Source organism: Crocodylus siamensis, chromosome 4 (genome assembly GCF_052110815.1).
Source record: "Crocodylus siamensis isolate JL-2025a chromosome 4, ASM5211081v1, whole genome shotgun sequence".
NCBI lineage: Eukaryota > Metazoa > Chordata > Crocodylia > Crocodylidae > Crocodylus > Crocodylus siamensis.
In genome coordinates, this window is record NC_143398.1 from 182027081 (window position 1) to 182042223 (window position 15143).

The window sequence follows — 15143 nt, forward strand, 5'->3', positions numbered from 1 at the left end:
GTAGGTTCATATGGTAAGTAGCACAATGGATCCCAGTTAGAGTTTCAGGGAACTACAGTAAATTCAGCAATGAAAATGAAGGATTTTAAGAGGAGGAATTTTCCACCCAGAAATGGAAATTTGAGACTCAACCCTATGAGAAGTGCCAAGAGCCATGAGCTCAGTTACATCTGCTGAAGATATAAAAGCAGCCTGAACAATTTCTCATTACAATTAAATGCAGGCTCAATTTATTTTATCTGATGGCACATTCAACTGATGGCACCCACAATGGATACACTCATAAAATTTTGCTCCAGGTGCTGGAAACCAGTTTAAGCGAATTGAGATGAAGGAGAAAATATTTAGCTAGTGTAAAGTGCCACTGCAGCAATAAAACTTACCAGCTGAGGATCACCCAGGGCTTTAAAGGAATGTTTTTGGCACAGGAGCAAAAACATAAAACAAACAAAACAAGAGCTGAGAGAAATGAAAAGGAAAGCACACGGGGGGCTATTACTGCTGAAATGAGACTACCAGAACCCTCTGGGAACATTTTCAAACTTGCCTAGTGACACGGCGCTAACACAAGACAGCCATATTGAGTACTCTGCCAGCAGATTAGCCAAGAATGACTGTGAAGCAGAAAAAGACCAAACCCTTCCCTTTTCTACCCATCTGCAATATCTTCAAACATCATGCATAAGTGCATTCTTCTCACATACCTGATCAGCACCTCCTCAATCCCTCTTTTGATGGCACAGTCTGTGTAGGTACCCTTCCCAATATACTTCACTTCAGACACTCTCCTCTTCAGGTCATCCTTGTCATTGGGCATACGGGTGAGCCCCTTTATTAGCTGCACTTCATCACTGTAATGCAGAGCTCCAGCATTCCACACCAGGTTCCGGTCACATCGGTAATACCTGGAAAGATGAAGAGGGACATGTCATTCTCTGTGCCTATTTCTTCCATTACTCCAGCCAGGTCTCTCTCCCAGCCCCCTTTCCCAAGTACTACCACAGATCTCCTGCTTTTTTTTCCTCTACAGGCCAGTACCTGAAGAGTCTGTGTAGACCTGCAGCTAAACATTTCGGCAACTGCAAAATCCTGCTGACTTACAGAGACTGCTTTTAATAATAACGCAGGTACTGAATCAGATTTTACTTGTCTTCCCTTTGTAGGCCCTTGTTTGGAGCCTGTATCCCATCTAATGGCAAGTGGCAAAGTATTAACAAACTGAGCCTTTGTGCCTTTGATTATGTAAGATAGGTTTCCCAATTCTGTTTAACTTAACAGAAAAAGATAAAGGGGTGAATTAATCACTGTCTACAAGTAACACTGGGAAGGGAACAAGACTCCATCAGTCTAGCAGATAAAAGGTACAACAAGAGACAATGACTAGAAGCTGAAGCTAGTAGGGCTGTGCAAAACAGTACCATTTCGTTTCGACTTCTGTTTCGCCATTTCAACAGGACAGTATTTCATTTTGAGTTTTGTTTTGTTTTGAAAGCACCGTTACATTTTGTTTCGTCAAAGCTTTTGCTGTTTCAATGCTTCGCCCATAGGCTATAATGGGGAAGCACAAAACTGCCTATAACTTTGTGATTTTTTGCCCTCTCCCTTACCGGTAACACGTTGCTCTGCTTGGAGGAGGCCCCATAGGGGATTCTTAGTGACATGGGGACCCCAGTGCCAGGGAGGGTGGAGCATTTTGGGGTGCACTGGCCCCAGCGCCAGAGTGAGGGGGGCAGCGGGAAGCCCCAGAGCGAGGGGGTAGTAGAGCGCCACAAAGGCATGGAACGAGACAGGACAGTGGAAAGCCAGGGAGGACAAGGGAAGGGCCAAATCACAACAGGGCCCAGATCAAACCACGTCAGTGTCATCTGCAAGGCTTGGGCTGCAATGTAGGGGAGGAAAAGGAGCCGCAGATAGCACTCCCTAGCACTGGGGCAGATGAAATGGGCAGCCTCCTGCTAATTAACATCCATTAATTAATCAAGATCAAGGCATGGCAGGTGAGTAGGCAGGCAGTTGTCCATAACAGGAGGGCGGAGTCGCTGATAGAAAGACCTAGTAGAGGTACTCCTGTCACACATGGGCACTTCATACTTACTGGCACTCTGGATGAGTGGGCTACAGAATCCTAGGAGACCACCACAATCGTGCCATGCATGTGAGGATAGACTGTTTTTAAAAGACACAGTGAGAGGTCTCTGAACATCCTGCTGTGAGCCCATCTTTGTTGACACAGTTTAGAGCATGTGAAAAAAGCCCTGGCTCACTGATACAGAGACTGATATCTGCCAATGAATTGGCCACAGGGACCAGGGTTGCTAGAAATCTCAGCACAGGGCGGGCCAGATCATCCCCAGGTCTTTCAGGTATTCTGCTTGTGCGCTAAACTAGAGAGCTTAAGCTGCCATTTAAGAACATGTTCATTTAGCAGAGGGAATCCAGGAAGAGATGGACATCATCCCCTACCACACAGGAACAAAATCCTGAATCTCTTCTCCTGCTGCCCTACAAGCCAAGTTCTCCCAAACCTCAGGTCATGCTGCAGCAACCCCTCCCCTGTGCCATCAAGCAGCTGACTTCCCTTTTTTCCAGGACCCCTCTCTTCCCCTCTGTGTTAACTGGAACTCCATCCTACCATCCACCAACATCTGCTTGCTCTATGCCTATTTTTGTGTCTGGTTCCCATGCAGACCTTCTGCTTTATACATGGTCTCTACTGCTTCAGCTCTACCCTGTGCCTTCCCAAACAGAGCCATTTTTTCACCCACTTTGTTTTGTATCCCTGCAGGACAAAACACAATCTCACTGATTTTGTCACAAGGGAGACCAACAGATTTTGCCATGACACTGTCTGCCTGGCTCCTCCCTACACCTTCTGCCAGGCCTAAGATCTCTGCTGGAACGGCTTTAACTGGTTGGTGGGGGGCCTGGCAGAGGTCTCCTCATGGTCCCCCAGCTCCCCACCGACCTCCACCCACTCCCCCATGGCTGCCCGCCCGCCCTAGCGGTACTTTAAGGAAAAGCCCCAGTGCTCACTGGGTCCTGCCAAGCAGGGGCAATCCCTGCTGCCCCATGCTGCAAAGGGGGCTCTGCACAAGTCCCCTGACCTCCCTCACTCCCCCCACAGGTGCCCCACCCAGGCCAGCTCCCGCCCTTTAAGAAATAAAAAAAAGCTGAGAAAAGCCCCAGGACACACCACTCCTGCAGCGGCCTCAGGGCTTTGGAGGCTCATGCAGAGCCCCCCACATGGCACAGGGCAGTGGGGGGCAGCAGGGATCACCCCCCATTGCCAGGAGTGGGGTGTGTGGGGGGGGTTCAGGGTTTTTTTTTCTTAAAGGGCTGGAGTTGGCCCGGGCAAGGCACCCATGGGGCGGCTGGGGGAGCGAGGGGAGCAGAGGGCTCATGCAGAGCCCCCCATGCACTGGGGGGGCAGGAGGGATCACCCCCTGCCTAGCAGCACCTGGTGACCACCAGGGCTTTTTTTTTTTAAACAAGAGCTGGGGCGGGCAGAGCAGCCATTGTTGGGCTGGGAGAGCAGGCTGGGGTTGGGCCTGGCCTGGCTGATCACTGAATCAAATCTCTGTCCCCCGAATTGGCCGAATCTGAATCTGAAGCGAATGCTAGCTGCTTTGCACAGGCCTAACTCACTCCAAAAACAAGCTTCCCCTCCACCTTTTAGCGCTAAGCATGGCTAGAGGGTTACGGTGTGAGGTTCTTGCAGGGCTGACAGCGGGGTTTCTGTCAATCCAAGTGAACTCTAACATGCAGCTTATGAACTTTTTCAACAGTCTTCTGTCAGTGTCCTGCAGAGCTGCCTGCAAGGAACTTGGGAGAAGAATGCAGATTGCAGATGGAAAGAGATTGGAAGAGGTACTAGATGTCAGCCTGTGTATGCATGGCTGAAATGTTAGCTGCAGGTGCAGCACCTCTATGAATAACCCTCCTAAAAAAGGGCCAGGTTACAAGCATGGAGCCCTCCTGTGTTTTACTCAACATGTGGTACACAACATGTACACAAAACTCCATAAGGCCTAATTCCCCAGCCTGTATTTTGTGCAATCACTCATGCTTTGGTAAAATCTAAAAGGTTTCATGCTACAGCTTCTCCACACTCACTCTGCACAGGAGAAAAAGCCTACTTATATCAGTCAGCTGCTTATGCCTCCAGGGATGCTTGGCAAGTGTATGGCCCCAAAGAGCCAAAACCTAACTGGGAAATCCCTGTAGGAATCCCACAGATTTTAACTAAAATCTCTGATGAGAGTCATGGGGGTTGTAAAGCAATCTGCCAGGATCCCTTGATGCTTTTCAGTGTTCCCACTGATTGGGCTGTGCAGCTCCAGTCATCAGGGAAGAAGACCAAGTCAGGCTGGGCAAGAGGTGACAGGGGCAAGTTCTTGCAGGGCTGCCAAGGAGGAGTTTGGGAGGCTGTGGCAAAATGAATAAAGCTGGAAGTCAGAATAAGAAGAAGGCTGATGAAGGGAAAAGATAGCCAGGGGATGACAAAACATGGGAAGGGAAACGTTAGAAGTGGCAGGAGCAAAAAAGGAGGAGACTCTTATCACCTCTGCTCTAAATAGGGAGCATCTGAGAAAAGCCTCCATAAAAGAGCAGCTCTTTGTGTGGGGAGTGTAGGGGCAAGAAAACCTCTGAGAAAGACAGGTAAAGTACTGGTAAGATGCAGTGATGCTGCACAGAATGACCCCGCAGATCTGGAGCGCAGGTTCCAGCTGCAGCAAAAGCACGTGGGATGGAAGGGAGGTTTGCTGCGTGTCTTGAAAGGATGCAACAGTTGAGACACATATGATGACAGGAGGGGAGACTGGTAGGGGGAGAAACAGGAAAGGCTGTTGGGATCTATACAGAGGGAACTGGGGAAGCAAAGGGAAAACAGGGAGTATGACAAAATATAGCGGTGTGGGGAGAACTATGAGTGAATGGCATCTTGACACAATCATTAAGCAGCTCTGCAGTGAATCAATTACATAATCTGCTGGGCAAAGCAAGCCCATCGATACCAGTGAATCACCAGCACAACTGGAAAGGTATCAGGCCAGTCTGTGAGTAAAGAGGGCATCCATTATTTCTAGGCTTGGCAAAATTCAATTTTTATGTTTTAATAATTTTGACAGCTAAAATCAATGTTTATTTTAAAGCATTTATTTCAGTTTTTAATGTTTAAAATGTTCCAGGGTTACACAAAACTAGGTTTATAGGGGCAGACAATTGAATAATGACAGTATACTGTTAAAAGCTTTATAAAAATCACATGTCAAAATATAAAAAGTATATACCCATAAAGCAATAAATCATACTTGCTTTAAATAATTCTGTTCATTCATTAGGAAAGAGCTGGGGAAGCAGGGACCAGAAGAGGAGGGCAGCCGCACTCCCAGAGCTCTGGGAACCTGGGCAGAGGCAGGGGCCACCCTGCCTGGATACTCTTCCTTTCCTCTCCTCTCCTCCCCTCTCCTTCCCCCTACCCTACCCCACCCCACCCTGGTTTCTGGTAGGGGTTTGTTTAAGTAGCCTTTCTCTCTCCAGCTAGCTTCCTACCCCTGCCAAGGAGCGGCTAATTGCTTAATTAATATTAGGCCACTCATTGTTTTCTTCTTTAATCCCTCTGCCCTGTCCCGCCCTCACACTCTTTCTCTACTGCCCAGTAATAGGGGTAAGGTTTCTTGTTACACTCCCCTTTCTATAAATGTCATTTATTACCAAGGGGAATATTTTTCCATCAGGCTGTTAGTGTGATAGACTTGATGTTAATCAATAAAGATTGAACCACACCAAACCTAAGGATTTTCATAGACACTCATGGGTTCTTTGGTGGCTCAAGTGGCAAGATGAGGGGGCAAGCCAGTGTGAAGCCTGAATAGTTAGCAGGGCATTTTCCTTACGTTACTTTGGATAAATATTTCTATATTCCCCATGCTATATCAGGGAAATCAGACTGCCACACACGCACTATGGTCCCCAGAGAGGTCAACGACCAAATAGCAGAACTTTTGGCTCAGGTAGAGTTCTAGTACCAGAGCAAGCCCCATCACAAGCCCCCCAGGTCACCCTGAACCTAAACCTCAGCCTTTTGCACAGTCTAGAGATGAGCTGCCCCTTTGTCTCTGCAGTGCAGGAGTGTCTCTGGCTGCACATCTGGGCACCATCATAAGCTTCCTGCTGACCCACATGGAAAGAATGCAGATTGTACGGGCTGCCGACAGAGACGGAGCACAGCTACAGCCTGTCCTGGCTGTGTGTTCCTCAGGATCTTCCCTGCCCTTCTCCCTCTTCCTATGAAACAGGGGCTTGTGGGCATTCAGCAAAACTACTGGGAAAATGTGGGAGTGGGGGGGCACCTTCCCCAACACCCAGACCTGAAAGCTGGACATTTTGAGTGGTGATAGGAGAGGAGGAACGAACACCCTCGGCAGCCCCTGGCCTGTCTACTTTAGGGAGGAAAGTGCTGCCACCATTTTAAGAAAGGTCCCTCTAACCTACTGTCTAGCAGTCATCAATTCCTGTGATAGCCTTCACCCCCCAAATGTCTTCCCCGCCATTCCTAAATTTACCCAGACACTACTGTTCCCCCTACTCACCCTAACACATCCAGCTTTCTTGCCCCAATACGTCATGGAGGCCCAGCAGCAGAACATCTGCATAACACCATGGCAAGTGCCCCTGGGGGAACACATGCTCAACTGCCACCAGTTTGATAAGGGTTGACAGGGGCTGTCTCTCTATGCTCAGCATGTGGTAGCAGATTAACTTGGGAGGAGAGCTAACATACTTCATTTCCAGGCAGAAGCCTCTATCCCCAGCAGGACAGCCTATGGTGATACTAGCAAATCAGGAACAGGACCTTGTCAGCAGATGGCTTACTAGGTAGCTGGGGAAATGGGTCCCTTTTAGATCTGGTGCTACCACCCAAGGTTTCCCTGTGCAGAGGCCTTGCTGAAGCAATCACAGAATACATTATGACTCCCTTATCAGTAGCAGCCGTGTCAACTTGGCATTCGAGGGGGTTTCAATAACTAATTGTAGCTACCTTTAAGCCCCATAGGGCTGGCCTATTGAGCCAGTCAGCAGCCTGAGGGTTCTCTTAATTCCTCCTTAAAAGTCACTATGCAGAGGAGGAGGATACCCCAGGATCCTGCTGAAAGCTGTGTGTTCCTGGTCACCAGGCTGCATTCATTCATGGTTTTCAATGTGAATGTATTGCAAGGGAAAGGGCTTAAAAGTAAATTAGGAAAGGCTAAGATCATCCAACGGCCAGCTTGGTAAAAAGCCCCATTCAGCAATCCAGTATCTGTGAGCTAAGCTCTGCATCTCCCATTGCTCCCTGCCAACAACACCAGACTTGTGCATACTGTGGGTGCTTCCCTGGAGTCCTGCACCCTTAGGGGCATAATCACCTAGCACTGCAGTTATCTGTGTGGACACAAACTACAGAGGGGTTCTTGCGGACAGCAACATCACTGCATGATACAAGCAATACAAGAGAAACGTGCTGCCACAATTTAAGAAGGGCCAGGGAGTTGCTTTGTGTTTACCAGCTAGTAGGGCTGTGTGAAATATCACCGGGTGTTTTGTTTCACTGTTGTTTCGACTCGTTTCAAGCTCAAAACAGTTAGATCAAAATGAAACAAAAGGCTTCGAAATAGCCGTGAAACAAAATGAGGGCACTCGAAATGTTTCAAAAGTTTCAAAATGTTTTGAGTGTGGTTTGCTTGCAGGGAAACAGAAACTAAGGAGAGGGAGGGGGAAGAGCAGGGAAGGGCTGCTCTGATATTGACTGTGTAGTTGGCCAGTGACTGTGATCCTTCCCTGAGGTCCCTTCCAATCCCAGTGCTCTGGGGGAGGGACGGAAAAACAGCTGGGCCTTAACACACACACACACACACACACACACACACACACACACACACACACACACACGAATTTTGCTTGTCAGCAGCTTGAGGTCCAGTTTCCCAGAAACCCCTGCACCTATCTCCTTGAAACTTGGCAGACTTCATGCCCTCAGAAGGGGTTACCATCCCTGCAAGTCTCATCTGAATCAGGCAAGAAATGACAAAGTTACAGGCAGTTTCATGCTTCCCCATTATAGCTTATGGGCAAAACGTCGAAACAGCATGGAGGCAGTGAAACAGTTTCGACAAAACGAAAAGGAACAGTGCTTTCAAAATGAAATGAAACTTGAAATGAAACACTGTCCTGGTGAAATGGAAGTCAAAACGAAACGGTGCTGTTTCACACAGCTCAACCAGCTAGTCCTGAACTCCTTTAGCCAGTCAGATTTAACACTGACCTGATAAAGAAAATCTCAAGGAGAAATCTGTACATAAAACATGGTAATAACTTTAATCCCCTACAACAAGCACCTAAGAAGACATAAAATAAAATTAAGTAGACCAGGAAACTCGTTCTATGGTAAGTATTATTAAGCTTTGCAGGATTCAATTTTTAATTGGTAAACATTGGTTTAGCCTGACACTCAAAAGACTGATAGAAAAATATTTCTGTTGGCAATCAAAATGTACATAAAGAAAATGTAAATATATATAGATATCCATGAGGGAGGTAAGGAAATTCAGAGCAGGGGGTGCTGTCCTCACACACACATACAGACCAGTCTCTGCAGGGGCTGGGCAGCCATACTGGTAAGGCAGTGCTGGGAGGGGTGGGTGGAGGGTCAGGGTGCTGGCAGCAAGGAGCCCAGTGCCATCAGCCTCTCACTCTAAGTCCCAGCCTGGCCTCTGCGGGAGTTTGGCCCCTGCCTCAATCATGCAAAGGCTCAGCTGGGCCAAGCCAGCTGCATGGGAATTTGGCCCTGACCTGTCTGGGATCTGGGCAGAGCAAGGGGCCAGAGGCACCAGGCTCCTAGGTGCTACCAGCTCTCCCCTCAAATCCCCACTCCCAGCATAGCCTTACTGGCACAAACCCTAGCTCGTGTAGTGGCCAGTGTGTGCATGTGTTAAATTGATAAAAAGTGGAAAACACCCCTAATTGCAGGCAATCCTGAAGATCTGAATTGATAAAAATCAAAATAAATGGTTAAAAAAAACCACTGATTTTTGCTGTCAACATAATAAATAAGTCTCATTCTGCCAAGCCTAAATATTGTTAAAGGAATGCCGCCACCTGCAGTTTGGAGTGGAGATGTGCAGAACAACTCCACTTTTGTTGGGGAAACACAAGACAACCAACTTTAAAAAAAAAGAGCATCAAGCTTGGGTGTACAAAGTCTGTGGGGCCACAGATATTCTCTTTTCATTTTTGAGACAGATATACATTTCCCTGAGGCATACATATACAATCACCAGAAAGCCTAATACAAATTTGCAAGTACATGATCCCTTTAGTACTGCCATATTTTTTTTTACACTATTACATACAGATTGCACAGAATATCAGCAGAAAATTAGAGTGATGTAAGAAGCATAGGGGGGAAGGGGAAGAAAATGATATCCATGTATATTTACCTGTCTGTTAACTTATCAATGAACCGGTTGGTAAAGTCTTTCACTTGGTCAACCAAATCTCCAATTGGCTTCACCCTTAAAGCAACACTTTCTGAGGTATCCAGAACAAAAAACAGATCCACAGGGCAATCTGCAAAAAAGAAGAAAAAAAGAAAGAAAGAGAGAGAGCACAACAAAGTTAAAATACTGTGATGCTATACATTTCAGTTATTCTACAAGATATAACAGGGTAGACTTGGTTTTCCATGGGTCATGGTGAAGCCTATGTGCAAGAGACAGAACCAGTGCGTTTTGTTAAAGAACATCTGAAATCTAAAGCCCTTTCTAATATGCTCTCAAATCTTAATAATGCCATGTGCCAGAACACAAAATATGTATATAAACTCTAAGCCTTCTATGACATTTCTGCTTTGTGATTTGTGGTAAGTTGCTTTGAATGTGAAGTCATATTCAAAAGAATTTTTCTTCATTGGCTTTAACATCTTTCTCCCCAAACTTGGTATTTTTTTTCACATTGACTGTTGCAGTTTTTAAAGTGAAAGTCTGTTTCTCCAGGTTTCTCTGTTCTAAATAGGATCTAATTTCATCCTTATAAAATGCTTCATGAAACAAGTGTTATTATTTAAAACAACATCCAGACATAGCATTAAAGTTTCATCTTGTATGCCTTTCCCCATTACAGAATAAAAATAATTACAACTAAGAGAGGAATCATGTTCTGCAACAGGAACCCATAAAATTGTTACAAGTAAAGGAACAAACCTAAAATATATATATATATATTTATAGATTGTGATAAAATGTTAAAAAAAATTTACAACACGTCAGAATGTTAAACACTTTGCTAGTTGCTTCTTTTATATTTCTTTACTAATCACCAGCCCCAGCTAATAACACACATGGCAGGTATAAGACAGCAGAAGATAACTGGAAAATAAAAAACTCCTGGCTGCACAGAGAGGTGAGGGAAGCAACTCGATCTTAGACAGGCCCTTTAAAATAATTGATTTAAAATAATCAATCTAAAATTGATTTCTTTTAAAAATCCAGGCAAATCTAAAGCTGCATTGTAAACACCATGAGAAGCCTTTTCCTTAGTGCAAAAAATAAGTTAACACAGTAATATGTCCATTTGAAGTCAGATACAAGTTTTCACATTGTAGGAAACTATTAGGAATATGAGAACAGAATAAAGTACAGCAGAAAGTGACATCCTTACCTTCAAATTTCACAACTGTAGTGGATAGTTCTGTTTGCTGAGCCAGTGCCCCTTTCCATAGGAAACAGACTTCAAGTAGGAAAGTGAACAAAAACGTTCTTAACCTCATCTTGACAGTTTCAGATTACCATTTAGGGATATTTAAGAAAATGAAGGGAAGGAGAAACTAATGAAGCCAGAGGGGAAGGAGTTTTTACCCAACTTGAGGATTTTTTCTAACTTTCTACTGTATTTCTGCAGGAGGAGGAGTTCGAGAGGGAGTTGAGATGAGAAGGAGATGAATTTAGAAGCTTGTTTCTCAGCTCTGGAGGGAGGGATTTTCTCTGTCCGTTTCAGCTCAGCCAGCTGTGAGTCACTGACACACACACACACACAGAGTCCTATCTTGGGAGCCTTTTTCTTTAATCAAAGTGTCTTTTTCCTTCTTCAAATATTGTTGCACCTTCAAATCATCTTGATCTTCATCAGATCATAATTTCAAAAATATTTTGCACTCTCTCCCTCTTTACCAAACTTATCTTGCAGTGCTTTATGATTTAATGATTAATGGCTTGGCTACATGGATCTCAGTCTCAGAAGAAGAATCCAGATGGCATAAGCCTAAATACTATATCCCTTCAGTTACAAAAAAATCTGCACATCATTTTTTGACTCAGTTGTTAACTTCTGTGTGGTCCAGTCCTAGCATCATTGATCAAATTGCCTATTGAAGTCAAAGGTTGTTGTGTCAGATGGCATTCAAGACTCATTTCAAATTCTGGCAGGCCTGGTCCACTCTCAAAATAAAGACTCCCAGTCTGATTTTCTCACAGCTTCTACTTTATGGAGACAGGCACTCCCTACCCCTGTACCTCTCCCAAACCAAAGCATGGGCAAAACAAATGTTGCCCCGTTGATTTGCAGATGTGAAGATAACTCTGCATAGTGAGAAGCAGTAAGGCTTTCTAGCTTCTTATTCCAGAGATGGTATTTCCCTCCCCAGCTCATACAGTTCTTCATACAATGAATGAGCATCTCAAGTCGTCTTACACCATCTATACACCCAATACCACTATCATGCTTGACTATGTGTGAATCCCAACAACAGTAGGCTCGTGCACTAGGCTGACTTCCTTTGATGATTTACTATACAGCTACTACAGCAAAATCTATACTGCTGTACATTCACAAGGAGATTTAGGAGCCCAACTCAGCTACTTAGATTTAAAAGTGTTGACTATAAAGTATAAGTATTTATAAATCAATGCGAGAAGCTCAACAAAAAGAAAAAAATCAAAGGACAGGTAATCCAAAGTATCTGCCAAATGCCCTCAAACCCTTCAATATAACAGAAATCCCTGAAGTATAGTGGAATGATAGAAACCAAGGCAATAATGTAATATTTAGATGTGGCCTGTGGCGAAGGAAAAGATTAATCAGTAGTGATTGGAGAGTAATACCAAACCTAAAAGTTTCCATAGTGTCTCTTGGATACAGTTTCTGAATGAAAAGTACTACATAGCAATTTGCTATTATTTTGCACAAATAGTCTTAATTGTAGGAAATAAATATTTTAATGGGCTTATGTTACTGGGTTCCACCTCTGGAAAAGAACCTTGAGTGAATAATGCTGTGGGAGATCAATGAGACAATTAAGAGTTAAATGGCAATAATTAATAAACAGCTTTGATTTTCTGCATATAAAAAGTCAATAATTGCCATATGACAAGGTTAAAAGAAGCAGTTTCATTAGGTTTCATAACCTAAACCTTACCTCTTGGAACTGCTAGTACTAGAGCACAGAAGTCTAGAGGAGGAGGCTATTGATGTAGTTGTAATACACACAGTTGTTAGCTGAAAAAGTAACTATAGCTGAATTGCTTAGTATTCATGACCATAGTAATCATCATCCAGCTGAAAGATCCTAGCAACCACTAGCCTGGTGACAATGAACTTTAGAAAGGATGATTTAAAAATCAGGATGCTATTTTAAAGTCAAAAGAGAAAAAAAGTCAAGTGTTTAGATGCATGGAAACTATATAATCTTATCCCCAAAAACCATGCACATCCCTAGAAAAAAGAGGAGGCAACAGAAGTTTAGTTAAATGGAAGTTCAACAGGCTATTTCAGTCAAACAGGCAGTCTTCAAACACTGGAAATCCAGCCTAAGTGAATACAACAGAGAGGGGCCTTAACAGCTGTAACTAAAATGGAAATTTGGATGCTCAGATGAAATTTGAATGAAATAGATATACTTTCTGCATGTAAATTAAGTAGAAATCCTGCAAGATCACCAACAAGTCCACTGAGGAGTGCTTAGAAGGTATAAGAACAGTAGAGAAAAATTACTGCTTTGAATTAATCTTCTGTAAGAGAGGGTACAGGAGAGACATGCCCCAGCTGACTCTATTCAGCTAATAAAAACAGGGCACTGAGGCACTGTAGTGTCAAAAATCAGAGCTAGATAAAGCAAATAATAAATTCTTCACCTGTCACAAAAAGCTTTACATCAGTACTACTCTGTTTAAAACTATGTAAAAGTAGAATTATGAGACTCCTAGTGGAAAATGATAGGATAAGTGTTCACCTGTAGGGCTTTGGCAAAAGAAAATCTCTCCTATCCCCAAGAACCATTTCAGCATAGTAACAAAATACTACTACTATTACTTTTAAATCATATTGCCACCTGTCTAGGAGCCGTGTTTAATCAGGATTAACTAAGGGCTACGCATTTCTGTGGATAATGAAAACATCCAGAATTCTGGTAGGAAAGATAAGACCCTTCTGTCTGTAAGAAATGTGAATGTTCATGCAAAAGAAACAAAGCAACAAAACCAGCCCACTATGCTCCTATTTGGACACCAGAACTCCATTGCCAAACAAAACCTAGCTGCTGCTTCCGTGCACCTATCCCACTAGCACTGCTCACCACCTCCTGACAGCCCTTCATTATCCCTCTTCCTCATCCCACAGGACACTGAAAGCAAAGTGAAAAGGAAAGAGGAAGGGACAGAAAAGCTCCAGCTAACTCATCAGCTTCCTCAGAGCCCCAGCCTGAAAATGAAGAACAGAAACTTCTAAGAGGAGAACCGGAAGAACAAGCATAAGTCAAGAGACTATTCTGCTGTGCTAGGTGACTTGTTTCTTCCTTCAAGAAAAGGAATCATCAGTGCCTGTTATAACCTTTCTACCTGGCCCTTACTCCAGGAAGTAGAGAAAAAATGTCTAGAGTCCAGATCTGAAGTGTACTACTTAGGCACCCTAAACCTGACTTTAGGTTCCTGACCCCATAAGGGGCATCTAGAACCCAGATTTAAGTGTCTGGATTATACAGTACATGGTCAGAATTAGGAACCTCAGAATGGGATCCTGAGCAGGGATCCACATGGGACTAGCCAAAAAGAAACACTCAGCCAGAGGTAGGTCTGAAAATGCCCCTCTGAAGGTTAGATGCCAGAGTAAGGGCTGCTTGGAGGCACCTCCATTCACACAAGACCCAGAGCCAGAACCCCTTCAAAAAACTGAACAGAGTCGACTAGTCTTTATTTAAATGTGAGGATGTGATGCAGCCAGCCACCATATTATATAACAGCTTAGTGGCCAAAGCAGTCACCTAGGAAGTGGGAGAATTGAATTCTAGGTCCTTTTCAATCTCAGTGGGCGCGTCTACATGTGCATTTACTGTGCATTAAAATTTACTGTACAGTAAGCAGGTTTAGGGTGGTGTCTACACGTGCAGGCATTAAAACACAGTAATGCTGTGTGTGGACCAACTTGGGACTAAAGTTAGTCCCAAGTCAATCCACACACACAGTATTACTGTACAGTAAAGCATCTATATGTGCATTACTGCATAGTAACTAATCGGGTGTAAGTTTGGCACTTGCATGATGCAAGTGTCAAATTTATGCTCAAGTCAGTGTAAGTCGCCATATTTACTGTGCAGTATGGGAGTTCACATGTAAATGCTATCCATACTATGCAGTAATTTTTGGTTACTGTGCAGTAAATGTGCACGTGTATGTGCCCAGGGAGTTCTACCCATACCCCCTGCCTGCCAGGAGAGCACCCTAACCATTAAGCTGTAGGCAAGACAGAGGTGGAAAAAGGTGACCTCCTGCTTCAAATTACTAGGTAGTAAAGAATGCAAGATTCAAGAGGCCAGAGACCATAGGCACAAGAAGGAACATGACTATGTTGCCCAATGGGAGAGGAGAGAAAAGGCTTATCAGTTCATATAAATAAAGAAACCCAGAAGAGAACTGAGACCTCTAAGATGTGGTGGAGACTAAAGACAAACTAGATATGACCCAAGTACTGAATCAAGCCTTTGCCTTAGCCTTTAGTAAGATGAAGATACAATTGTGTGGTACCAGATATGAACAAAAACTTAGAACCCTCACTCTAAAAGACTGGAGAGGAAATTAGAAGAGCTTGGATTGTTCACCTTAGCAAAATGAAGTTGA

At 44.2% G+C, this 15143-nt stretch overlaps 1 protein-coding gene across 1 annotated transcript in view; it reads right to left on the bottom strand.

Moving 5' to 3' along the window:
• COL6A1 (collagen type VI alpha 1 chain) overlaps window positions 1-11011 on the bottom strand; it is an 80082-nt gene extending 69071 nt beyond the window's left edge. Inside the window, exons 1-3 of the mRNA XM_090045102.1 lie at window positions 10699-11011; window positions 9480-9609; window positions 705-905 (exon numbers count right to left, since the gene is read on the bottom strand). Of these exons, the coding sequence (XP_089901228.1) occupies window positions 705-905; window positions 9480-9609; window positions 10699-10807 (440 nt within the window). The 5' untranslated portion in view covers window positions 10808-11011. The remainder of the gene's footprint in view (window positions 1-704; window positions 906-9479; window positions 9610-10698) is intronic.
• Between the last annotated feature and the right edge of the window lie 4132 nt (window positions 11012-15143).